Source organism: Protopterus annectens, chromosome 11.part0 (assembly GCF_019279795.1).
Source record: "Protopterus annectens isolate FY-2018-M chromosome 11.part0, PAN1.0, whole genome shotgun sequence".
Classification (NCBI taxonomy): Eukaryota; Metazoa; Chordata; order Ceratodontiformes; family Protopteridae; genus Protopterus; species Protopterus annectens.
In genome coordinates, this window is record NC_056745.1 from 1,366,690,882 (window position 1) to 1,366,718,183 (window position 27,302).

The 27,302-nt window shown below is 37.0% G+C and overlaps 1 protein-coding gene across 1 annotated transcript in view; it reads left to right on the plus strand.

Annotated features, from left to right (window-relative positions):
- The window catches only part of EXOC4 (exocyst complex component 4), a gene marked incomplete in the record, with an annotated part of 4,032,161 nt that overhangs the window by 1,699,819 nt on the left and 2,305,040 nt on the right, over positions 1-27,302 (plus strand). Inside the window, 1 exon segment of the mRNA XM_044087318.1 lies at positions 13,243-13,339. Within this exon segment, the coding sequence (XP_043943253.1) occupies positions 13,243-13,339 (97 nt within the window).

Sequence of the window (27,302 nt, forward strand, 5' to 3'; positions counted from 1 at the left end):
AAAGGGCACATTGTGTCTATGCTCCAATCCTGGCCGTTAGAGGGCAGCCAAGACCTTTAATAGTAAAGCTGCAGTCCCACCAGCAGATAGTTGATTCTGACAAAACTGTGACAGAAGGAAAAAGTACTAAAATTTGGAGACAAGAGTGTTTGTGGAAAATGATTACGCACTGTACACTAGGCAGAAGAGTAGTAAATTTATTTCAGCAGTCAGGGAATATCAAGTGACATGCATGAGATTCAAGCTGCTGTATCCAGTTACCTTCAGAACATTTTTCCTCAAGGTTCATAGTCATTTTTTGACATAGAGCATTCTAAGGAGAAAATACAAAAATTTGTCCAACAAAAAGTGAGCCATCATACAGAAGAACATTGTACTTAATTCTTCTAGTAATAAAGCTCATACAGAGACTGTGCCAGTGAAATGTTTTCCAGTGTTCCAAAGGAAAATACTTGAGATACGGAAAGAAGCACAGGAGTTGACTAGAAAAACTAGAAGTACATTTGAAATGAACCAGAGACTGAATTTGGGAGATGGAGATCAACATAAAAAAAAACAACATCTCTGAAATTAACGAATAAATGCAGGATTACAAAGCATCAGTTACATTTTTGAAATATGACAGAACAATAAACCTGGAAATATTGGACTTTTTTTTTTACTTTGTTAAACTTGTAGGGGACTCCAAAGCATATGCCCTACTTCATGTCATTAATGTTTGGAAGAACCTTGAGAGGGGAAAAGTAAAGAAAGAGGTAATTGTAAGTAAAGCAAATTTTGTTCATAACAGTATTTTTATAAAAGATTACATATGCTGCATGCTATAAAGTAAAGCTTTTTCGGGTATTTTGTAAGTAATAAAGATACTGAAGTAAATAAGTGGCCCTATTCTTTTCTTTTTTCTTCCTCCTCAGTTTTAAGAAATTTAAGCACTGTAGTGTTAAAAAACCCTGGACAAAGAGCATAGTGCAAGTAAAATTGATATGCTTTTTGTTTCTTTTGCTTTGGGGAATGATTGGATTAAGACTCTTAGCTTGATCTAATAGGTTTAAAGGGAAATAGAAGAATACCAACTATAATGGAGTTTTCCTCTAGTAAATAAATGTTCACAGGCAACTGTATATCTGTTTCTGTGGATACAAATTGATAAGGGTGCAGTAAAATAATACTTGCTTTCAGTGGCTAAGAGGTAATGTTATCTGAAAGCATTCAAGTTTTCTACATCTGGGAGTGGAATAAAGATATGACAAAAACAGACATCACTTAGTGTAAGTAGAAGCGCAGGCTGTACCATGCATCTTAGTGTGGATAACATTTGTTATAGGTTAATTGAAGACTATGAGTGTGACTGTCAGCCTGGGACAATTGCTCCTATTAGGAGGGTTAAACTTAATAATTTGAAAATGTACATAGTTTTGTGTGTTTTTATTAAATTAATAGGTTCTAAGGGAGTTCTGGAGGTTTTTGAGAGTTTTCATTAAAACCAAGAAGTCATGTAAGATGTGATGTAGGTTCAAATGGTTACAAGAAACAGCTATATAAAAGATCAACCTGCCAAATATTAGTTTGTGAGTGTAATACAAATTTTGAAACTGGATATTTAAAAAAGCATTTGTATATAGCAGATGTGAGTAATTTTTTCTCATAATGACAGCACTTTCAATATCATCTTTAAATGTAAATTGCCTGACAGATATATAAAAAAGAAAGAGTAATTAAATGTATTAAAAATGCAGAATGCAAATAGCTATATTACAAGTGACCCATTTGAAAAGAACTGAGCATGTGAATAAAATAGACAAAGGATTTCAGGATGGTTATTTAGGGGAGTGTCTGGAACAAAGAAAAAGATGGGTAATTATATTAATTGCAAGAGAAGCTCCAACGGTGACAAAAGAGGACAAAAATATAATGGTAGATATGTCGTACTAAGGGGCTACTAGCAAGGGAGGAGGATTGCACTGGCATGTATTTATACTCCACTTTAAAACTGCTGTAATGGAGCATAAGAAAATTCTGGGAGAAATAATCAGCTTTCAGCAGGGAATATTACATATAGGCAGGGACTGGAATTTCATTTGCAACTGTGAAGATGTATTTGGGCGGCCTAGATAGGAAAACATAACAGAAGAGGCTAGATTTTTGAAGAAATATATTTAAATATTTAGTATGGAAGATGTGAATTCAGTAGTAGGAGTTCAGAAATAATTTACATACCATCCCCCATGGTACAAAAACTGGACTAGGCTAGACAGAAATTATATTTCGTAGGAGCATGTGTATTTAATTGTAAGTATTAAAATGCATCCAATAACTATTTCAGATAATGTGCTAATAATAACTAAAATAAAAATGCAAGGTAATGAAATAAAAACAAGATACCAGCACTTCCCCACCTATCTGTAAAATAGGATTTTAAGGAATGGTTAATTGATATTATTTGGTAGTTATTAGGGAATATAGAAATTTCTTCAGAAAATGTAGCTAGGGAGTGGGATAAAATGAAAGTGGTGGTTAAAATATGGTGGAAATAAAAGAAAAAGGTTAAGAAGTAATGAGAATTAGTTAGTGGGACTAACAAAGATTAAATTATTGCAAACTAGGGGAATCTCACAGAACAAGAGGAGGAGCAGTTGCAGATTTCTAAAGAGGAAATAAGGGATTATCTTGATAATATGCCTGAGTTTAGAAAGATTGTTGTTAAGCAACTGTTTTTGATAATATCTCCAGAGCACAAATGCTTTTAGCATAATGGTCCAGGCAGCAGAAAGTTGAAAAGGTTGTTGCCAAACTTTGGGTATCCTATAACCTGGAAAATAACCAGAGGTCCTGTAGAGGTATTAGAAATATTTTGGAAGTTTTAGGAAAGTCTGTATAAAGCAGAGAGAAATGTGGAAGCCAAGAAAAAGTACAAATGGAAATGTTTGTGGAAGAGTTAAATATGCCACAGTTAGAGGTAGTTGAGGCTCATTTGCTAACATTTGGGATGGGAGGAAATCAGATAAATATAACCAATGTACATGAATGTCTCCAGGATTAGATGACATTCTTGTGAAAATTTGAAAGCTAGAAGGACACAGTGATGAATCTGGATGCTTTTGTTTAACAGTATTTTAAAAAGAAGCACCAGCATCCTGGAAAAAAGAATGTTGGCTGTAATACATAAAGATTGTAAAGAACTATCAGATCCAGGTTCATATAGGCCTATTTCAAATCTAAACCATGATTATAAAGTGTTTGTCTGCAGTGGCTAAAAGAATGGCAAAGGTGATGCCAAAAGTGAAAGATATGGATCAGTGTGGTTTAGTGGAGTGCAGGCAAACATTTCCCAACGTTAGGAGAACAATGATAATCCAGAGGGAATCAGAATGTAAGAAAATGCCACTTTTGTTATTGGGTTTTAATGCAGAGACAACATTCAACAGAGTAAGCTGGGATTTTATGAGTAGGACAATGGAAAGATTTGCATTCCCTGATAAAATTATAAGGTTGATTAGAAAGGATATGTGAGGGATCAGAATTGAAAATTATAGTGGGGGTCCTCTCTGATAAGTACTGTTTGAGTGCAGGTTTCAGGCAGGGGTGTCCTGTTTCTCCTTTGTTATTTATTGACATTTGATTACCAGGAACGTCCGACTGGGTAGAAGCCCATTTTCATTGGCGGCCTGGGGAGAAGAGCTCCAAATTATTAAAAAATATTTTAAGAACAATAAATGTACAGTCTTCAAAAATAAATCAAAAAAATCTTCAATTTAAAAATTTATGACATATTAGACAATATAAAAACATTGGTTAAGAATTGATACAAGTTATATGACCACTTAATATTTAGAGAAATTGTAGCCAGTTTGTAGAGAAATTAAATGTAAGTTAGTCATAATACAAACATGAAGTGCAATATGAAGTGAGGGAAAACAGACTTATGGTATATTTAGGCAAAAAGCCAAGGAAGATAATTTAATAGAAGTAAGGAAGTAAGTGAAAAAGGAAGAGTAAGGAGATGTAAGGAATAAAAGGGTACTTGTTTACATTTAGGGGTATAGTTATCCTGTTTTTTTTTTTTTTTTTTTTTTTTTTTTTGCATTATATTTAAAACCATTGATAAAGAAAATAAGAGACACAGAAATTCAGAGATACAGTTGGCATGGTACTTAGGAAAAGTTGGTTTTATTTTTCAGATAGTGATATTTTATACCCAATTAAAAAAAAAATGACATTTCAGTGTTGAGAGATTCTGAGACAGTTTCAAGTCATTTTCAGTATACACAATTAATTAATATAAATCAAAGGCAATAGCTGTAAACTATGTTCTTATACACACACACATTGGTTCAGCAATACCCTATTTATGGGGACATGATGAAATGAAGTCTTTAGGAGTACGAATTAAAAGCATTTTTTATGGCAGCTAAGAATATTTGGGAAGAGACTGAACTAAAGATGATATAAAAACTGAGAAATTGAAAGCTCTGTTGTATTGATATGGATAGCAAGTTGTAAGCAGTGAAAATGTGTTTAGTCCCTTTAGTTTTATTTACAGGTCTGGCATATTTTTTATCAACCAAATGAGAAGATGTGGATAGAAAATAATAGAGCTGATGTATTTTGTCTGGGAGGGGACGAGAGCAAAGTCAAGCAGGATAAGTTGATCCTTCCAGTAGAACAAGGTGGTCTGAGAATTTCACCGCTACACAGTTAAAGTACCTATACGTAGCACAAGCACAAAGTTTTAATTCGTAGTAGAAAGGCATGATGATGAAATGGGGGGGGAGCTCAAAAACAAGGAAAGACTGCTGGGCGTTTGGATACAGAACCTTAAGAATAATAACCATACAGAATATTTTATTCATAAAGTAGCAGAAAATTTTCTAAGAACTAAGCCAACACGGAAATGGAGAAATGATGTTCTGCCAACGGGGATGACTGCAGTTAGGGATACAGAGAATAGGCAAGAGGGGAGGTGGAATTTACTGATGAAAACTGGCAAAGGAGCCAAGGTATTGTGATCAAATTATTAGAGAGGGAAAGGCAATAGAATGGGAAGACTCCAAGAATTCATTTGGACTACAGGCTAGAGATTGCCTTCCTTATCAAGGCAAAAAGAAAGAAATAGGGTGATCCTAAGTGAAAGACCAGCAGCTGCTATTAGGGGATAATTAGTAGAGCATATAAAATATTGCATGATAACTATAGGAATCACGCAGGAGTTTAGAAAGGATTGGGAAGAGAGATTTAGGATCTTTGCTTAGAAGTGTTTGCATATAGGTACTTTTATACCCCAAGCAGACTTCATATAATTGTAACTTGGGTAGATTGCAAATATTGGAGGTGTGATGAGGAAGAAAGAGGTAATTAGGAACATATTTTTTGGTAGTTTAATGAGTTGGCAGACTTTAAAAATTCCCTACAGACTACTCTGTTGAAAGTACTGGATGAGCAAATTGGTGTAACTAAGGAAATGACTTTTTGAGCTGTGCTACAGAATTTGAATTGCTTAACATAGTAAGGCCTTGTGTGTTTAACTCTGGTGTCTGCCAGAAAAGCAGTTATTAGAAAATGGAAAAAATCTAAACCAAGTGGACTAGAAGTACTGTAACAAATACAGTAACAGAGAGAAAGGGGTAGGAGCAAATGACATAGAAAAATGAGAATTGTGGGAGCAATACACGCAGAGTAATGTTTTGGAGACGGTAAAAAGTTTAAGGGAAAGTGGGAGTTGAATGAACCGTGTAATGTTTGACAGTGGCTGTATAGATTATAAGTAATGTATGCTGTTTGCAACTGAAAGTATGTCAGTATGGTTTTTCATTTATATAAATGTATAATTGCTTATGTCATAAGTGATAATTCATTAAAGATGTTGCTTGTTTAAAACATGCTGTGGTCGTGGGACTTTCCTGATTCTTGTCAGTGTGACATTTAAGTAATTTTATAAGGGTATTACTGCATGCAAAAGATACTAACTTACAAATATTATAAAAAAACTTTACTTCCCTCATGCTCTAGCTCTGTTCCTAGGACATATCCCTAAATAAAGTTTTATAGTTCGATACAGTTTCCCATCCTAAGTTACTGTCCGCTCTGAACCCTGATGCTATTAACTAGTTTCAAAGTTATCCATCTAGCCGCCAGCAAGCTGTGAAATGGAAGCAGGATCTATCCCCACTCCTTTCTGTTACACTGGAGTCCCTCAGGGTTTAATCCTAGGGCCCCTCCTCTTCAACATATTCATAAATGATCTTAATACTGCCTCCTGTCAAGCATCTATCATACAATATGCAGATGATTCTACCATCATATGTGCAGCATCCACAATAACTCAACGTCTTACAGTCGCACAAAAAGCCTTCTCTGGTATTGAAACATGGCTAGCAAACTCACAACTCATTCTCAACCCTAGTAAAACTAAACTTTTGATCTTTCATCCATCTAAACCTACTTACCTCCCAGCTAACTTTTATATCACTGCCAGTGGTAATACTAGGATTTTCCCAGATTCCCCGAACAAAACTATTAGGCGTCATAATTGACAACAGACAAAAATTTGACACACACATTTGTAACACAATCAAAAAGGTTCACAAGAAAATGGGAACAATGTATAGAAGCAAAAAATTCTTAACATAAGCTGCAAGAATAGCCATAGCTAGAACATACCTTCTCTCCTCACTCTTGTATGCATCCCCCATACTTACCAACCTCAAAACGTCAGAACTAAATAAATTAGAATCATGTTTCAAAAAACTGCCAAGTTTGCAACAGATTCCAGACGTTCAGCCCATCACTGCCAATGTCTCAAAAACTTTCTTTTTTGAAACTATCTCATGTTATGAACTGTAACCAATTAATAATGGCTCACAAAAATAATGCACAATCCTGACAGCATACCTTCCATAAAAAATCTTCTACAACCCTATTCTAATATTTGTAATCTTTGATAATCTAGCAAAGACTTACTCCAAGTAATCAAAGTGTCCAATACAGCAGGCAACTCTGTTTACTCTGACTTTGTTGCCAAAAATTGGAATACCCTTCCACATAGTATTAGATCCATGAGTAATCTTAATCATTTCAAAATCTCTTTAAAAGACACTTATCTGAATCTTAAAATAACTGTAGTAAAATAAAATAAAAAACAACAAGCAGGAGACAACACAAGAAAGTTTAATCAGAATCTCAACCTTACTCAAGCGCTTTGGCAAAGCCTTCAAGGAGTACACGAAATACCTTATCCCATCTATTTTAAATACACACATCAAAATGCATAAAAAAAGTTCTAAATTAACAACCTCCATTTACATTCAAGATTAAGACCCAGAGGAGACAAAGTGCCATACTTAAATGTAAATATACTTTCTTTATATAGCAATCTTTTATTATGCACTCTAGCTGAAAAAAAAAAAACATTTTTTTCCAAACCGGATCAGAATTGTGAACCTGCACAAATGTTTAACAACAGGACTATCCTCTTTTTGTTTCTTAATATTCTTTATATGTTCTTGAACTCTAATTTTAAACTTTCTTTTACTTTCCCCTATATATACAAGACCGCACACACATTGAAGAGCATAAATGATACCTTCTGTGTTGCAATTAAATCTATCACAAGGACAAAAAGTTAGAGCATTTATTAAAGGAAAAGTCCTGACAACATAGCTGCAAACACTAAAGTTGCTGGAATGGAAAGTACCCTTTAGATTTATAAAGGTAGCAAAAGCCATACTAGAACTAGGGAACTGAAAGTGGCTATGTACAAGAATATCCCTCAGGTTCCTGTCCCTTCTATAAGAAATACCTACACAAGGTGAAATAACATTAACTAAATCTTTAAACTTAAGCAAATAATTTCAATAATCTTCTTCTTTGGCTTTTCCCAGTTAGGGGTCGCCTCAGCGGATCACCTTGTCCGCTCATGATTGGCAGTGGAGTTTTATTGTGTTGAGTTGCCAGCCCGGCGCCCAACCTTCCACAGAAGGCACACACACATGCACACACTCACACCTAGTACCAATTTAGAGTGTCCAATCAACCTACAGCATGTCTTTGGGATGTGGGAGGAAACCGGAACAAACCCACACAACCACAGGGAGGACATGCAGACTCCTCACAGAAGGCACCCCAACCGAGGATCGAACCGGAGAACCTCTTGCTGTGAGGCAGCAACGCTAACCACTGCACCACCATGGCCGCCTTAAATAATTCCAATAATATTTCCCTAAATTAATCACTGTAGTGCTAAAAGCACTGAATGTAGTAACAAAATACATGTCTTAAATCTTTCTTGTTCTGAACATTATAATGTACTTGATCAGAAGAGCAAATATTCTCAGATAGATTAATATAAGACTTAGAAATTACCTTGTCAACAGCCATCTCTATTAAATTTTTACTATATCCTCTGGATTCAAACATAGAACACATTTTTTCAACTGCACTATTAAAAGCAATGTCATTATTACATAGCCTTCTTAACCTCAAACATTCCCCAAATGTGAGAGAGGCAATGGGTATAAAGTATGGGGGATGGCAACTACTACCCTCTAAGTATTTATTGCTATCATCAAACTTTCTGTGTAAAGATGTTAATAATACATTCTCCTCATTTAAATTATTGTCCAAAAATGAAATCTGTCTTCCCACCTGAAAACCATCAATAGTAAGTCCGAATCTATTCTTTTGTATACGTTCAAAAAATGAGCTTACTTCCATTTTATTTAATTTACTTATTTGAATCTTGGCTTTGCACATGTAACACTTCAGGTTAATTATTAACTTAGCACTACTTATGCAATTTGGGTGCACTTACTAACTCTGTTAACATATCCCTTCTAACAGCACTACTCTATAAGTAGTTACATTCCTAGCTGCAACTCTCACCACAGAAGTATTACTAACTATGCACTACTTTGCCTAAGTGATTCTCCCTACTTAATTTCCTAACTAATTATTTGTTCGACCATATATATAAATAAGTTCAACCATATATCTGTCTATATTCAAGTGTTTAAAGTCTTGTTCTATATGATACTATGTATATATTTTTGTTTTTAAATTTTTATTATGTAAATATGTTAACCCTCATTTTTTTGTCTATAATTTCTATTACGTGATGTTGATGACTTTATATGTAAGCTTAAGCTGAAGCTTTTTTCCCTGGGCCTCCGCTGAAAATGGACACTGACCCAATTGGATCACCCCAGTAAACAAATGTAAAATAAATAAATAAAACTAAATAAATACATAGGACCAAATGTGTAATATTTTGCCCTTTTAAAGTTATCCTTGTTTAAATATTATACATTTAAACACTTTAAATGACACATCACTTGAAATCATTTTTCTGAGTAAAATATTTGTGAATTACAGTGGACTGAGGAGTTAAAACTAGGCAGCCACCTCCAGATATACCAAACAGCAGCAGAGTCTCTAAGAACTTCATCCAGAACTATTTTTTTCTGTAGTCCAACAGACAAGGCCCTTTCTAGCTTGCTAAGGCCTATCTTAAACCCCTCTTTATTCAAGTCATTAAAACATATTCAGCATACTTTAGTCACCTTACCTTGATGTATATTGGTCACTTAAACAGCAAGAAATGTGTCTTCCACCACAGCTTGTAACAAATCAGAAAAAAGACACACACTGAAACAGCACAGCAGTAAAATATACTTCCTAGTTGTGTAAGCCAAACCAAGTTAAACACTCAACGGCCATTAAAAAAACACTTTTATTAAGAAAAAGTCAAACGCTTTCATCCCGAAAATTATTGGGACTACTACAGAACTAATTAAAATCTAAATAACTTTCCTTAAATAAAACATTGCTTAATTACATAGTCATGTGACAAAAACAATTATTCAATAAATAGTATGGAGCCATTAGAAAAATGTGTTTAGTTACTAAAAGGTACAAAAACCTAAAAACATTATCATAAATAATCAAACATAATCCAAACTTACTTAAAATACTATCTCAACTCAATCCCCAACAACATTTTAATATATGTATATACACACACACAAAAATAACCCTGTTAAAAATAACTTACAAAATAATAAAAAATACATTTTACATATTATACTGTTCACTAATCCTGCTGTTTAATTCTTGAGCCCTAGTTTTAGAACAGAACTATTTTTTTATTTGTTACACTTTCTGAAGCAAGTATAAGTAACAAACCCTTGAAGATCGGTATCGCTTACCATATACAATTATGATATCAAATAATGCATTTTGATTTAGAAAGTGTGATTTTTTTTTGTACTTCATTTCGATAAGGATGGCTCCCTGAAATTTTTCTCAGTCCTGAAAATTCCTGCCATGGCATCATGAAAACTTGAACCCACAATGCGTCACTACCTAAATGAATGTGTAGTCGACTGTTTTTCCAGGCTAAATGTACTAGTAGGAATTTCTTGTATCCCCACAAGACAAGTTGTCAACTAGGTCTTGCACTTGGAACACCCTGTGTTCATTAACACATGTAGTGATGTAGTAGTCCTTCCACAGTGTAAGACGTTTGAGAATGTTTTGCAGACCTACCATGATATCATTTTGTGTGTCCACTTATAGAGAAAAGTTCATAAACAGTGAAACTAAAAAAAATCAAGTGGCATGCTGTAATCTACATTTTTGAAAAGTCGCTTGTAACCTTGACATGTATACCTTGATGTATATTGGTCACATAAGTTGTTTTTAACAGGAAATGAAATTGATTGTAAAACAAAGGTGCTTCAGAAACTGAAAAGACACTTTTAAATAGACTCTGCACTTACTGCCATTATATCCCTGTGCAGATACATGGCCAGCTATGAAGAACAAACAGTAGTTTCCACTGGGGTGTATGTTATATTATTGAATCTTTAAAAGTTCGAACGTCATATGGTCGAACCCATATGATCAAACTTTTAAAAGTTCGAAAAGCTAGTATAAAAAAAAAACAAAAAAAAAAACAGAAAAAACCTACCTGACCGTTTTAAGCAGAAGAGCAAGCCCCCCTGCACCCCCCACAACCCCCACTCTTTAAATATACCAACTCTGAGATTGCACTACAGTGCAGGAAAGGGAAATCTTTCCATTCCGCACTGTATGGAGATCTCCGTTGAAACGTTTGAACTTGTAAAAGTTCGATCATATGGTGTCGACCATATGACGTTCGAACTTTTAAAAAGTTCGATAACGTAATATACACCCATTTCCCATGTTACTCAAGTACTCGGAATGCTTTTCCTGAATATGTGCATTGCTGTTTTACACATTAGTTAGCTATAAAGTGCTAAAACAGTCATTACAATCATTAAACGCTATTTATTTGAAAATCTAAAAGTCCATTACTACTTTTATGATGATTATTTCTCCATTGTATTTAAAATTTCAGCTGCACTTCCTACAGCACTATGCAACTGCCAGCCCTTCCTGTATTTTAAATTCTTTGAACTTTGTCACATCTCATCAGCCACTCAAATTATTTAAACAGACAGTCTCATAAAAGCATATGCATAACACATAAGTACAAAAATCATAATACTTTCATAAAAATGCATATGTAACAAATTATATAAATATATATGTATATATATATATATAGAGAGAGAGAGAGAGAGAGAGTGTGCCTTGATGTTACATCATTAGTCAAGGGAAGTAGTATATGGTATTTAAGCTGAGTTTTTTTTAGTTTGATAGACATTACCTGAAGAAGCAGCTTAGTCTGTGAAAGCGCTTGTGGTGTCGACAGTAAACATTTTTTTTTTATTGAAACTGGCCATTTTGGAGTCCCTCTGTCTTGCTGGATTAATTTCTTGTTTTAACTTAATGAACTGTGGAATACAATTTGATTTGTGATACCAATCTTGCATAAGTTTTTACAGCAGTCTGTTTTAATAATCCATATGCCGAAAGCAAGAGCAATCATTCCTGTACAATTAGTTTTTCTTTTCTATGTTTAACATGAATCCATGAAGCCTTAAATATGTTTATATTCTGGTTCATGAATCTGATCATTACTTCTGGCAGTCCTTTGAATACATTTCCAGTAAAAAAAATAAATAAAAGTAGAATTTTTACTTGGACTGTCGCTTTTATTTTTGATTTCTTTATGGTATGAGGAGCATGGATGAGTTGGTATCTTCTGCCAGAGCTGGGGGTTCATTTGTCTGTTTTTCAGCGAAAGTAAGAGGTTACTTGACACTACACCATAATCTGAACGCGTGTCTGCCTCTACAATACCATTTGTCCATCCCATTTGATAGTGGTGCACTGAAGGTAGCAGCATCCACCTTCCTTCTTTGGAGAGTCATACTGTCTTCTGTTAAGTTTTAGTCTATCTGTGTATGACATTGTGCTGTCTTGTTGATGGTATGTTGTATGTATGTTTGTAAGTTACAAGCATCACAAGCTACTGTAGCATTACTTGGGTAATAGGCTGGCGTTGGCATTATGTACAAGAGTTCATGCACCTTAACTACTACTGCTGTACTTTTGGGTTGTGTCACAACAAAAATAGGTTGGTTGGCTACAGTTCAGTATCCTGAAGAATCTTCCCATTACTTAGCTTTCAGTTACCCACCTCAGACTGAGTCTTCCCTTCACTTTACTCATGCTGAGCCTTCTCATTTCCCATTTCAGAATGAACACTTCCATTACCTTCTTACACTAACCTCTCTGTTTAACTGCTTCAGAGTTAACCGTTCCACTGCTTAATTCAGAGTAAACTTTCCTGCTACCCACCTAAGACTGATCCTTCCCTTTAACTTAAATAGTCTTCCCATTACCCATGGCATGCTGAAACTTTACTCTTATGCTGAATTTTCTCTCTGCCTGCTTCAAACTGAACCTTTCCACTACCCACCTCAGATTGAGCCTTCTGTTTATCTTAGTCGTATCAAACCTCCCATTGCCCACCTCAGAATGAACCTTTCTTCTAGCCCTTCAGATTTTTTTCCCTTAGACAGAACCTTTCCATTATGTACCTCAGACTGAGGTTTCCTTTTACCTGCCGTAGACTAAATCTTCACACTACTTACATCATACTGACTCAGCATTCCCTTTTTCAGCTTCATTTTGGACCTTAGCATTACATACCTTGGGACTACATTTGTTAGTTAACTCAGATTGAGCTGACCTTTCTGTGTATCAGACTGCTTTCTTTGAAGCCTAATATTGCTAGTACCATTTCATGAACATTGCCAGTATTGCTCCCTCCACCGCAATAATACAACTTTTTTGATTCAATTCTTTGTTTTTCAGGAGGTGCACATGACACATTGATTGAAGGAGGAGGAACAAAGTTTGTCTGCAAACCTGGAGCCCGGAATATTACTGTCATTTTCCACCCGTTGCAAAGGTAGGGGATCTTTTAAGTTTCAGCACCTTTGGACAGTAGTATAGTTACAAGCAGTGACTGCACTTGCGTAGAGGAACTTTGCATTTGTATTTGCCATGGTTTTTGTCACAAGGTTTAAGGGCCTTTATTTTGTAATGCTGCTTGTATTCTCACATGCTTGTGATGTTCTTTGTTTTTATTGACTTTCAATTAAAATGTCTGGTTTAGAAAGCCTGCTAATTTGAGTGCACTTTATGATTGAACCGGAACTAAAATGGTGTACTGCTTGGTTTGGATATTTGGTTGCTTTGTTTCTGATTTTGAAGCATAAAATATATACTGAGCTACCTTGAGATAGGTAGCATGATTCTATATTATTTGTATAGGGTCATTGTATGTATTGTGTACAGTGTGGTCTTGTAATGGATCATTTGTGGTGGAAACCCTTATTCAGCACCATGAGAAGCAGCGTACTTAGCTTACTCGATTCTGGGTAGTAAAACTGAAAAGACCACTTGAAAAATGTATAGGCTGCAGATCAAAGGGGGCTTGATGAGCTTTGAGGCTTATTGTTGAGTTTTTTGTTTTTTTTAATGAAGTGAGTGAAGAGTTCATAAACTTCTCAATTATCAAAGCTTACTTTGTAACATTTGCATTAATGTGGGTTCATTCTTTTTTTTTTTTTAAATACCTTTATTGAATTATCCCTTCTGACATAGGCAAATTTACATTTATAAAAAAAGCAATCAAACTATTATACTACTTATATTGTTATATATCATATAACCTAAGCACCATTACATAAATTATTCAATTCCTGCCTTTTTTTTAAACAAGAAACATTTTAGTAAACCATCACTTACGACATAGTCAAGCATACATTTATATAAACAAAAACAATCCAACTGACACAATCCTAGCTGCAAGTATTTTACATCCCAAACCATATAGACACACTCCCAGTTTGCAAAAATTATACATGTCTTATAATCTACCCAATCATTTTCAATCAAACATTACATAGCTCACTTTAGTCCTGCCTTCTTTTAAATCTCATTCATCCCCTGTATGTACTGTTCCCATTTTTTCCTATGTAGTTTGCTCCTACCCTTTTCTAAAGATCTGAATTCTACTCGTTTTATCTCAATTAGTATATTCAATACTTCTAATGTAGTTGGTTAAGATTTTGATTTCCATTTTTTAGTAATTGCTTTTTGACAGCCACCATAATTAGACACAGCAAGGCCTTACCATGTCTAGACAGTTCCCATTCTGTGTCATAGTTCGGAAGAATCATCTCCCTCATCACACCAATCTGCCCACCCATCAACTCCGACAGTGCATCTCACAAAGTCCGCCAACTCTTTATGAATTGCTTATCCAATCTCTCTTCCCAATCCTTTTTAACTTCCTCTGATTGATTCTTATGTTGTCATGTAATAATTTATATGCTGCATTAATTATTCCTTTTTTAATGGCAGCTTCTGTACTAGATTCTTCTAAAAATTCTATCAGTGCTGGTCTTTTGTTTACAACCCCCCTATTTCTTTCTCTCTGCCAATACTCTGCTATCATGATCTCCTTGATTGGGAAGGCAGTCTCTTACCTGCAGTCCAAATAAATTCTTAATGTCTTCCCATTGTATGATCTTTCTCTCACTAGTTGTTCGCTCCAAATACCTTGATTCCTTTCCCAGTTTTCTCCAGTAAATTCCAGCCCCCTTTTGCCTATTGTCTATATCCCTAATTGCAGTCATCACTATTGGCACAATCTCCTTTCTCCATTCCTGTGTTGGCTAAGTTCTTAGAATACTTTCTACTGTTTTATATATGCAATATATTGTATGATGGCTGTTATTCTCCTTAAAGGCCTGGATCCAAAATCCCAGTCTCTTTGTTTCTTGAGCTTCCCCTGTGGTTCATCATCATCCCTTTCCGCTCTGAATTATAGTTTTCTGCTTGTGCTATGTATAGGAGCCTTAACTGTGTAGCCCTGAAATACCCCTTCAGATCGGATAATCTAAATCTGCCTTTTTATACTGGAAGAATCGGCTTAACACACTTGACTGTTGCCATCTTCCCTCCCAGACAGAGCCCTTCAGCTCTTTATTAATCGCTATCCACAACTTCTCCTTTGGTTGATAAAAATATGCCTGACCTGTGTATAAGACTAATGGGACTAAAACATTTTAACTGCTAGTATCTTATCCATATACAAACCTTCCATTTTTTCAGTTTTTGTATTATCTTCTGTTTATTCTCTTCCTACATATCCTTAGCTGCCACACCAGAATCATTTTTAATCCATACTGCTAAATACTTCATGTTATCATGTCCCCATAAATATGGATATTGCTGAACCAATTCATATGTGGGTACATAATTTACTGCTGTTGACTTTGTTTTAGCTTCATTAATTTTATTTATTTTTATTTTATTTTGCATTTGTTAACCGGGCTAGTCTAGCTGGATATATGTCCATTTTCAGTAGAGGCCCAGGGAGAAAAGCTCCAAGCATGAACAGTGACAAATTTAACAATGCATAGAAACATAAAGAATCACAGTACAGTCTAGTATTATTCTAAAAGCAGTTATAATAATATATTTTTAAACTATAACAGATTTAGTAAAAATTCTACTAAATAATTATACCAAACACAGTAGAAGATATAAGCAAGTCTCAGGTAGGGGAAGAGAACCCCCATGTTATTCTCATAAATCAAAGAAAAAGTAGCAACTAGTTTTGGAGACATATCGTATATCATATCAGGCTGGGTTACTTTTGTATCTCGAAAAGATTTGAAACCGTCTCAAAATGTTCCACAACACTGTAATGTCTGTTTCTGTTGTTGTCAGGTATAACATTGTACAATCTGCAAATAGAGCCAGCTTTTCTTGACTACCATACCAGTTATATCTGTGAATTTCTTAGTCCCTTATTTTCTTCACCAGTGTCTCCAAATACAATGCAAATACGTCTCAAAATGTTCCACAACACTGTAATGTCTGTTTCTGTTGTTGTCAGGTATAACATTGTACAATCTGCAAATAGAGCCAGCTTTTCTTGACTACCATACCAGTTATATCTGTGAATTTCTTAGTCCCTTATTTTCTTCACCAGTGTCTCCAAATACAATGCAAATACGTCTGGGGAAAGTGGACACCCTAGCTGGTTCCTCTGCTCAAGCAGAAATTATCAGAGAGGTCCCCATGCACTTTATTGTTTGCCTCCGATCCCTCATATATCCTCCTAGTCAGCCTTATAATTTTTTTTCAGGAAATGCAAATGATTCCATTGCCCTGCCCATAGAGTCCCAGCTTACTCTGTCAAATGCTTTCTCTGCATCAAGACCCACCAACAACAATAGTATTTTTCTTACATTCTGCTTCACTCTGGATCATCAGTGTTCTGTTAATGTTGTCAAATGTTTTGCTTCCCCTCCACAAAACCACATTGATCCAGATCTATCAGATTTGGCATTACTTTTGCCATTCTTTTAGCCATTATAGGCACGGACACTTTATAATTATGGTTTAGTATTGGAGTGGGCCTGTATGAAACTTGATCTGAACCATATTTACCCTCTTTAGGTATTACTGCTACCACTGCTTTCTTCCATGATGTTGGTGCTTCTCCTCCTCTTAATACTGTTAAACAAAACCTTCCAGATCATTGTCAGTTTTTTCCCTCCTAGCGTCCAAACTTCCACAGGAATATAATATATTCCTGGGGAGTTGCTTGTAGCTTGATTTATACATCACAATTTTTATCTGATCTTCTCCTATCCTAACTGTTAGTAATTGAGCCTCATCTGCCTCTAACCTTGGCATATTTAATTCTTCCATAAACATTTCCATTTGTATCTTTTCTTGATTTCCATATTTCTCTGCATTATACAGACTTTCATAGAATTTCTGTAATATTCCTAATACCTTTACAGGATCTCTTGTTACTTTCCTTTTTATGGGCTCCCTAAGCATGGCGGCAGCCTTTTCTACTTTCTGTTGCCTGAGTTGCTGTGCTAAAAGTTTTTGTGCTTAAGTGTTATCAAAAAAACAATTATTTAACAGCAGTCTTTCTAAACTCGTGTATATTATTGAGGTAATACCTTATTTTCTGCTTAGCATTCTGCAGTTGAACCTCTTCTTGTTCTGTGAGATTCCCCCTATTCTGCAGTCCTTTAACATTTGTCAGTCCTGTTAAATAGTTCTTGTTACTTAACCATAGCTACCTTTCTATTATTTCCACCCCTATTTTTAAACTCCACCTTAATTTTATCCCACTCCCTAGGTATATTATCAGAAGTAATTTATGTCCTCTGAGGTAGCTCCTGAATAATCTCTACTACCCACTTCTTAAATTCCTCTCTTTTCAACAGATAGGTGGGAAAGTGTCAATGTCTCATTTTTATTTCATTACTCTTTTTATTTTAGTTATTATTGGCGCATGATGTGAAATAGTTATTTTGTGCATATCAAGGCCTTCAGTTTTCTGTCCAGCCTAGCCCAGTTTTTATATCTTGGGGAGTAATATGTAAATTTAATCTGAACTCCTATTACTGATTTCACATCTTCCATGCCAAATATTTTCATAAATGTATTCAAAAATATACCCTCCTTTGTTATACTTTCCCTTCTGGGCCCCCTGACACATCTTCACTGCTGCAAATCAAATTACAGTCCTCACCTATAAGTAATAATCCTTGCTGAAAAATGATTATTTCTCCCAGAATTTTCATAAACTCCATTACAGTTTTAGGTAGAATATAAATACATGCCAGTCTAATCCTCCTCCTCCCTTGCCAGTAACCCCTTAGTACTACAGATCTACCATTATTATCTTTTTATCTTCTTCTGTCACTATTGGAGCTCCTCTTGCCATTAATACAAGTAGTCCTCTTTTCCTTTGTCCCAGGTGTTCCACTGAATAACTTTATCAAATTCACATGTTCAAACATGTTTCCAAGTGTGCCTGCTGTTTGCATTCTACATTTTTTAATATATTTCACTGTTCTTTCTTTTTTGTATTTATCTGTGAGACCACTGACATTTAAAGACATTACAGAAACCAACATTGTATTAAAAAGTTATTATTTCCACCTTTTATGTATAACACCTTTTTTGTGTAATGTCTAGTTCCAGCTTTTGTGTTACATGCATGCACTGTTTGGCAGGTTAAAATTTTATATAGTTGTTTCTTGTCATATCCATTTGAGCCTATGTCACATCTTACAAACCTTTTTGTTTTATTGAAAGCCCTTAAACAAAATAAATTAAATAAATAAACCCCGAATACCCCCCTAAAGCCTATTAATGTAATATCCTGTATACACCTTCAAATATTGAAGTTTTACCCTCCTAATAGAAACAAATGTCCCAAACTGACAGCCCCACACAGACAGACTTGAGTTAAGCTAAAAGAAAGGTTATCCATGCTTAGACACATGGTGCAGCCTCTGCTTCTACTAAGTGTAACTGGTTTTGTCTTATCTTTATAGCTCTCCCAGCAAGAGAAAACTCCTGAATGCTTTCAGAGAGCATTATCTCCTAGTCAGTTTCTCTTTTCCTTTTTTTTCACCCGGGCAGTCACTGTCCAGCAGACTGAAACCAATTTCTCTTTCTCAGATTGTTTCCATGGAGACATGAGAACCAGACAGCTAATTTCTCATTATCAGATTGTCTCCACAAAGACATGAGAACCAGATAGTCAGTTTCTCTTTATCAGATTATTTCCATGTGGACATGAGGGCCAGATACAGAAATGCTATTAAGCACACATTCATTTGCTAGAAGAAAGCCTCATGATAATCAATATTATTTTTCATTTGCTTGCTTTTTCTTAAAACGTGTTACTGAATCAATCTAATGTCTATTCTAGTCATTCCCCATGCAAGAATGAGAAAAAGCAAATTAATTTTTCTTTTGTCATGCTCTTTTAACCAGGCTTTTTTTTTTTTTTTTTTTTTTACATTGCAGTGCCTACATTTCTTAAAACTGAACAAGAAGGGAGAAAGAAAGGAAAAAGGACAGCAGCACATATTTGTAATCCCCATTACACTTAAAATAACTGAGAAAACTTTACGTTACAACATGCAAAGAAAACCATGCACCACAAAATTAGCACTATTATGAAAAAAGTATTTCTTTACTTACATTTAACTTTCTCCCCTCTCTTCCCCTCTGTCATTCGTCCCTCGATATCATAGATGACAAGCAGGTGGGGTATTTTGTTTATATGCTTTAGTACATAGAAACACATCATAATGGATAGCAGCATCATAAAATATAAATGAACTGATTAACAGACAGACCTTGTATGCATACATGCTTATATCTCAACAGCTAACTGTAAAATGGCAGTTACACTTGCATGTGCTCAGTATGTATACAATTGTGCAAGCCCTTGGATAGCTTCTTAAAGGTACATACACATGTATTGATCTACATCCTCCCTCTTAAAAAGATTGCCCTTTGAAAAACAGTATCAGAGTTAGACATGCATTACTATAGACATTAGAAACAAAACACCATGTTCATGTCCAAGTTGTTGTGTATTGATTACATGGTGTAGAGATATGACCAAATCTTGTAACATAACAATCTGGACTGAATTTAGCAACAGGGACAATCTTCAGTGAACATCTCGCATCACGAACTTCTGGATTCATCACAGGAATGGGAATATTTTCTGGAACTTCCTCTGGAGCTGGAACATTGGACAACTCAGTCTGAGATAGTCTTTCTCACAGGCTATGTGCTGTGGTATAGGCTCAGACACCGGTCCTAAATGTTTCCGATTACACCAAAAGTCTGCTTCTTTGTGAGTCCACAATATATGATCTCATCTCTGGGGAAATATTCTTCACGACACCAATCAAATCATAACCTCTGGACGTTTGCATCCATACCACTTCTTGTAATGCATTGAACGGTTTGCTGGTCTTATCTTAGTAGGACTTCTGGGTTAGGTGCTTCTTCAACAGATTAGCTTTCAGTGACCTGTTGTTTTTGACACATGGAACCAACAATTGATTACTGATTGGTAATGCGGTTGTAGTTTGTCTCTACAGAAGTCTCTGGGCATGTGAACCAAGATGTTTATCACAAGGAACATTTCTGAGATTCAAGAGTTTCAGGAAAACATCACTATTATCTCATTTTGACTTCTCTAGTAACTCTTTTGCACTTTGAACTGCACGTCCTGCCAAACCATTTGACTGTCTGTATTCAGGGCTACTCGTGACATGAATAAAGTCCCATTCTTCAGCAAATCTTTTGAACTGTTGGCTTGTAAATTGCATACCATTGTCAGATACAACTTTGTGTGCTGACTACCATGTACTGCAAATTGATACTTCATCTTTGTAATGACAGTACTGGATGCCAGACTGAGAAGTAGATCAATCTCGAATAAATTGGAGTAGGAGGCTATTAACACTAAATAATGTTGACCATTCCACTCGAAGATATCGGTGGCTACTGTCGACCAAGATAGTTCAGGCATCTGGTTTAGCTGAAGTGGTTCCTTCTGTTGATGTGACTTTGTACTATTATACACGGAACGAGATGAAAGTGCTCTCTCAATGTCTTGTGACACAGAAGACCAAAATTTTAGACCTCTGGCCCGTCTTTTGGTAGAGTCTGTTCCTGGATGACCTTGATACAAGATAGCAGTGTACTCTTCTTGCAAGGAGTTTGGAACAATTACTTTCAGACCTTTCATAGTGATACCTTTGTCAGACAAAATCTTATCTCTCATACTGCCTTGTAAACATCATAGTATCTGAGGATTTGTGGACTAGCAGTTCTCTGTTTCAGGACATCAAATGCTCTTTGTTTTTGCTCTAACCAACACCAGGATATATCTTTACGTGTTGGTTCTGAGTGGTGCTGAAAGTCAGCTCAAGTCTGGAATGAACTTGCCTAGGTAGTTGACCATGCCAAGAAAACATTGCAGGGCTTAAACATTGTCTGGAGCTGGCATCTCAAGAATGGCTATTTGCTTAGAAGGGTCTGGTTGTAAGCCTGAACCAGTAAATAAATGACCAACATAAGCAACTTCTTGCAGCCTGAACTTGCACTTCCGTGGACTGAGCTTAAGATTCACTTGACGTGCCCTTTCCAGAAGTTTTCTGAGGTTTCTGTTATTGTCAGCTTCACCATGACCTCCTACTAGTATGTCATCGACTAAAATAGCACAAGGATACCCAGAAAAAAAGTTGCTGCAATGCACGTTGAAAGACTTCACTTGCAGAATTTATCCCAAATGGCAGTCTCAGAAGTCTGTATCTGCCAAACAGAGTACTTGAAAGTAGTGAGCAATGATGATTTCTTGTCAAGCTGAATTTGCCAAAAATGAACTCTCTGCATCTAGGACAGAAAAAACAGTGGCATTTGGCATCAAGGTTGTGACTTCTGCGACTGTGCACATTGGATGATGAGGTATTTTTAGTGCTTTGGTCAAAACTCGTGGATCAGTACATATTCTGATGTCATCTGAGCTACCACCATAGAAGATACCCATTTAGTTGGAGTTGAAGAACTAAATGGACAAATCACACCTGGTTGCACTATTTTATCTAGCTCAGCTTTGACTCTATCCTGCATGGCTATTGGAATTTTTTGTGCTGACCTGATAACTGGACTGATATCTGGGTCTAACTTCATGGAGTACACAACTGGAAGCTTCCCTAATTTGTCTTCGAAAAGATCAGCATAAGTAATAAAAAAAAAAAAATGTACTGAGTGAAATTAGAGTAGTGGTCTATTAAGTTAACATGGTGGACTTCCTTATTAAATGAAAGCTGTCCCATTTTGAAGCTGTCTCTGTGCTCTAATAATGACTGGACGTGTCTCTTGATCACATAAAATAAGTCATAGCCTCTTCCAGCAGAGTAAAATGAAAGCACTAGTGAGCCTTCGGTTTGGATTTCTTCACCTCCATAAGCAACAAGCTTCACACACCTTGCCAAATCAAGCCTTTCACCATGACACACACTAGCAAATGCTTCTGCTGACATAACATTGCACTTGGAACCTGTGCCAACTTTGAGCTGTATGGGTTTACCATTTATCCAGACAGTGCAAAATACCTCATTATTTGCCCTTAAGTTTACTGCATAGACTGTGTTATGAAGCACTGACACACCATCAACATAGAGTAGGGTTGCAGCTCTCTAATTGATCAACTAATTTCTTAAAAATGTTCCCTTGTAATAAAGGAATGTGGATGTTTTGATTTACAAAACATTTTGAAATGATTCTATTTATTTTTATTTAAGTTTGCTTGCTTGTTTATTTATTTATTTAACATTGATTTACTGGGAAAGTCTGACTTGGAATGAAGCCAGTTTTCAGCAGAGGCCTGGGGAGAAATGCTCCCAACGCATGTCTTTGTATTGTTAGAGGAATCCAGAACACCCAGAGGAAACCCACATGAACACAGGGAGGACATGCAGACTACGCACAGAAGGCACCCCAGCCAAGAATCAAACTGGAGAACCTCTTGCTGTGAGGCGACAATGCAACCGCTGTGCCACTGCATCATCCATCTATTTATTGCATTTGCAGCATTGCTGACCAAAAGCTAAACATTTTTCCCTTTTAGATTCATGACTTCCACCACAATTAAGTTACTGGTTTCATTACTGTTCATCTCCTAACTCCTGTCTCTGCTTCATTTCCAACATACACTTGATTCTTCTAGTTAACTCTCATGCTTCCTTCCTTCTCTCCATCATTTTCTGTTGAAATAGTGGAAAAGATTTGACAGCTATAGCCTCCCTGTGGTCTTTATTACCAGAAAAACAAGAAGCAGAGTCTCCTTCTGTTTCACAGCTCACTTTTTGTTGTACAAACTTTTGTATTTCCTCCTTAGCATGTCCTTCATCAAAAATGATTTTGTCCCTCCAGCAAAGAATACCTTGAAGACAGGTGGGTTACAGCAGTTTGAATCTCGCACCTGTGTCTCGACATTCCCTGAGTAGTGGAATGAATTTACTCCTCTTCTACCTGGTGTACAATGAGTAGTCATTCTCCACAAACACCCTGCTGTCTCCCACTTTTAGTATTTTGTCCTTCTGCCACAGTTTTGTCAGAATCAACTCTTTCAGCTGGTAGCATTGTATCTTTGCTATTAAAGGTCTAGGTTGCTTTCTAATAGCCAGGTTTGAAGCATACACATGTGCCCTTTCAATTAACAACTCCTGCTGTGGAATACTAGTCCATTTGCTTATTTGTGCTGTCATAAAATTAATGCACTCCCCCTTCCAGCTTCTCTGGTATAGCTGAAAATCTGAGTTTTTTCTCTGCGTGTTCTGCCCTTTAATTCTATTATTTTCTGAAACATCCCTTCCTGAGCAGTCTCATATGCAACCAGCTTTTTCTCCATTTCAACCTGTGATTTTTGCAGCTTTATCACCTCATCTGAATATCTGTTTAAAGCTTCTTCCATTTTTCAGCCTTTTGTTATTTGTGTTGTACTCCATCCATCTTATATTTATTTTAATCAGGTCTAAGTGCAGTTGTCTTGTATCTTCCTCTAGGTCATGGGAAGTCATATCTGGAGGTTGCATTGCTTTTGGCTGAACAGCTGCAGAACTTTCCCCAGTCAGGGTTTCTTCCTCACTTTTTTAGCTGATTTTTGCTAGGTGCTCTGGATTTCATTTTCCTAGCATTTAGGCAGTATACTTATTAGCCAATTACTGAAATTTACCCAGAAACAGAAACGTCTGCTGACCTTCTCTGTTGAGTTTCTGGTTTTACACTGGGAGAGATAGAGTTAAGCTGTTACTCAGTGTGCATCCATCTTGGAAGTCCGAATGTGGATTCATTAATGCCTGGTTTTGCAACAATGGATGCCTTCCAGCTATGTGTCAGCAATACATAGCTGTGCTGTTAGAATCTTGCAGCTCTTTCTGCCAATTTTATATGATCTTAGCAAATTCAAATGTGGTTCCAAGAACATCTGCAGGTGTGCAAGTGATCTTTTACATACCTTGAGTTCCCTGGCAGTTGTCTGAATAGTTCTTGTAGGATTCCATTAAGTCATAGTAAAATAATGTTATTATCCACCCTGAACATGTATCTCTGAAATTTCACAAGTTGATGCATTATGTTGTAGAAAGTGTACAAATTATATGCCTGTTGCTTCTTTTACCTTTTAGTGTGAAAACTATGCTGCTTTGAAACTTCTTTGATTCAATTGTAAGGCTTCCTTTGTAATATGGGTAAATAAGTCCAGATTGCTAATTCATTTAGCATAGGTTCATAGGCAAGTACTATGCTATCTGCCCAAGGGCATTTATAAGCCTAGCCAGAGTGTGTTGGCTTTCGCCACCCCCCCCCCTTAGATTAGTTCCCTGTGCCTCTGACCAGCAGAGCCATTAGTTCCCTGTGCCTCTGTCCAGCAGAGCCAGTGCAGTGATCCCTGGGGTAAATTTTTTGTTTCCCATCCACCCGTCAAGGTTTCTCTTAAAGAGTGCTAGTGAGGGGCTCTGCCTGATGTATGTTGGAATCTTGTTCCAAAGCATGGGGAGTCTCTGGGTCAAGAATCTATCCCTCCAGCACGTCCTATTTATCGTTGTGGTAAGGTTTATATCCCTAGAGCGTGTGACTCTCAGGGATTTGTTTTTTTTTTTTTTTTTAGGTGGAGCATATCCATCAATTCTGGGTTGGATATGGCCTTGTATGTCAAGCAGAGATCACCTCTGAGTAAGCAGTATTCAGCAGAGTACAGCTGGAGTTTCTTTAGTCGGGCTGCATAGGTCATCTGTTTGAGGCCAATAATCCTCTTGGTGAGGTACTTTTGTGGTCTTTCCAGCTGTTGCAGGTGTCTTGTAAGGTACATCCAAAATGGGGTGTTGTATTCTATAATGGGTCTAATAAGTGATGAGTAGAGAGGCACAATAACCTCCTTTGTTCTGGTTAAGAATCCTTTTGAGATTAGGTGGGCCATGTAGAAGGATTTTCTAACCACCTTGGTAGTATGATTATCAAAGGAGAGATTATCTACTTGGGTCCCCAGATCCCTTATTACTTTTTCTGTATTTAGGGGACTACCACCTATGGGTTTTTCTCGGGTACTTTGTTTTTTCCAAAGGGGATGACTGTGCACTTTTTGGCATTCAGCTTGAGGCCATGATTTTGACACCAGCTATCCGTCTCAGTGAGACCCTTCTGGAGGGTGTCTGTATCAGCCAGAGAATCAATTATGGCCCCTAGGTTGCAATCTTCTGCGAACTTGGTCAGCCAAAGTCCTCCTGTGCTTGCCTGTACCCCTGAGAAGTATATACTGAACAGGAGGGGGTCCTAGGACTGAGCCCTGTGGATGCCACTTGTAACCGGTTTAGAGTCGGACCTAGAGTCTGCAACTCTTACCATGTGGGTTCTGTCCGTGAGCCAATTTGCAACCCATGTCATGATGTAGGGGTTAATGTTCAGGTTGGCGAGTTTGTCTATAATACCAGAATGGGGAATGGTGTTGAAAGCCTTTGCGAAGTCTAGGTAGGCTGTGTGGACCTCCTTACCCTCATCTAATGCCTTGGTAACTGTCTCAAAGAAGTCCACCAGGTTTAGGAGGTATGATCTGCCCTTAACAAAGCCAAACTGGGTGGGGTCTAAAGTTTGGAGGTTCCCAATGTCTCTGTTAACAAGTCCCATGATGATGCGCTCCATAGCCTTGCAGACCAGGCTAGTCAGGCTTATAGGGCTATAATTCCCAGGGTCCGTTGTGGCGCCACCTTTGTGGAGTGGGATAACTGTTGCTGTGCGCCACACTATGGATACATAGCCTGTAGAGAGGCTGAGTTTGAACAGTGTGTTTAGGTGAGGGGTTAGTTAATTTTGGAGCTCTTGTAAGACACAGCCTGGGACATCGTCCGGTCCCATTGAGGCTGTGTTTTTGGCTTTGGATAGGGCTGTTTTAACCTGTGTGTCGGTGATTGCCAGGGCCTTACATTCTTCTGGTATGGTTGTGGGCCCTTTAGAGGGAGAGAGGGGTGTGAAGTTTGATTTGAACCTATCTGCCAAAATGTTGGCAATATCAGTCAGTTCAGTGTATTTTGTGCCATTCTGCACCAACTCAGAGCAGATCTGAGAGTTTCCACTTAGGTTCTTCTTTGGAGTCCTTGGCAATTTTTCTTTCGAAGCTAGCCTTGGATGATTTAATGAGGAATCGTAGTTTCTTGCTGATACTAATCAGGGATGTCTTTCCTTCTAGGGATTTTGCTCTTATGTGTACTAGTCTCCTCCTTCTATTGTAGAGCCTGTCTATGGCAGGGGTCCACCAAACTGGTTTCCTTTTCTTGCAGGAGTGAGTCTTGGTTTTACTTGGGATAGCACAATCCATGCATTCCTGCAGATAATCATAGAGTGCCTTTGTATAGGTTTCAGCAGCTTGGACAGCATTGTCCATTGGCGTGGGGGCTGTGAACCTTTCTACCTCGGTCTTAAGCAACGTGAAGTTTGCTTTTGAAAAGTTTTTCACAGTGATTTCCTTGATTGGGGTTGGGGGCGGAATTTGAATATCCAGAGTGATTAGTCTATGGTCTGATCTAACCAGCGAGGGGTTGACGTCAGGTGTGGAACACTGGTCGCCCATGTTGGTGATGACCAGATCCAATATGTTTCCTCTGGTGGGGGTGTTGACCAGTTGATCCAGGGCATCGAGTTTATAAATTCTAGGAAGCGTTGGGCAAGGGAGTTAGTACTTGAGTAGTTCTCCCAGTTAATGTTTGGGTAGTTGAAATCACCCAGTATTAGGGTGTTTGGTAGGACCTTCATATTTCCCAGTGTTCCAGAAATGCGGAATGGGGCTCCTGGGTCATGGTGGTTGATCTGTAGCAAGCTACAATTTGGATTGCAGTTTTGCCTGTTGTTAGTTGCACTTGGATAATCTCTGATGCATCGTGCTGCACCACTAACCTGGAGGTGTGAGTATCCTTGATGAATATGAATACGCCCCCGCCTTTTGTGTTTCGGTCCGG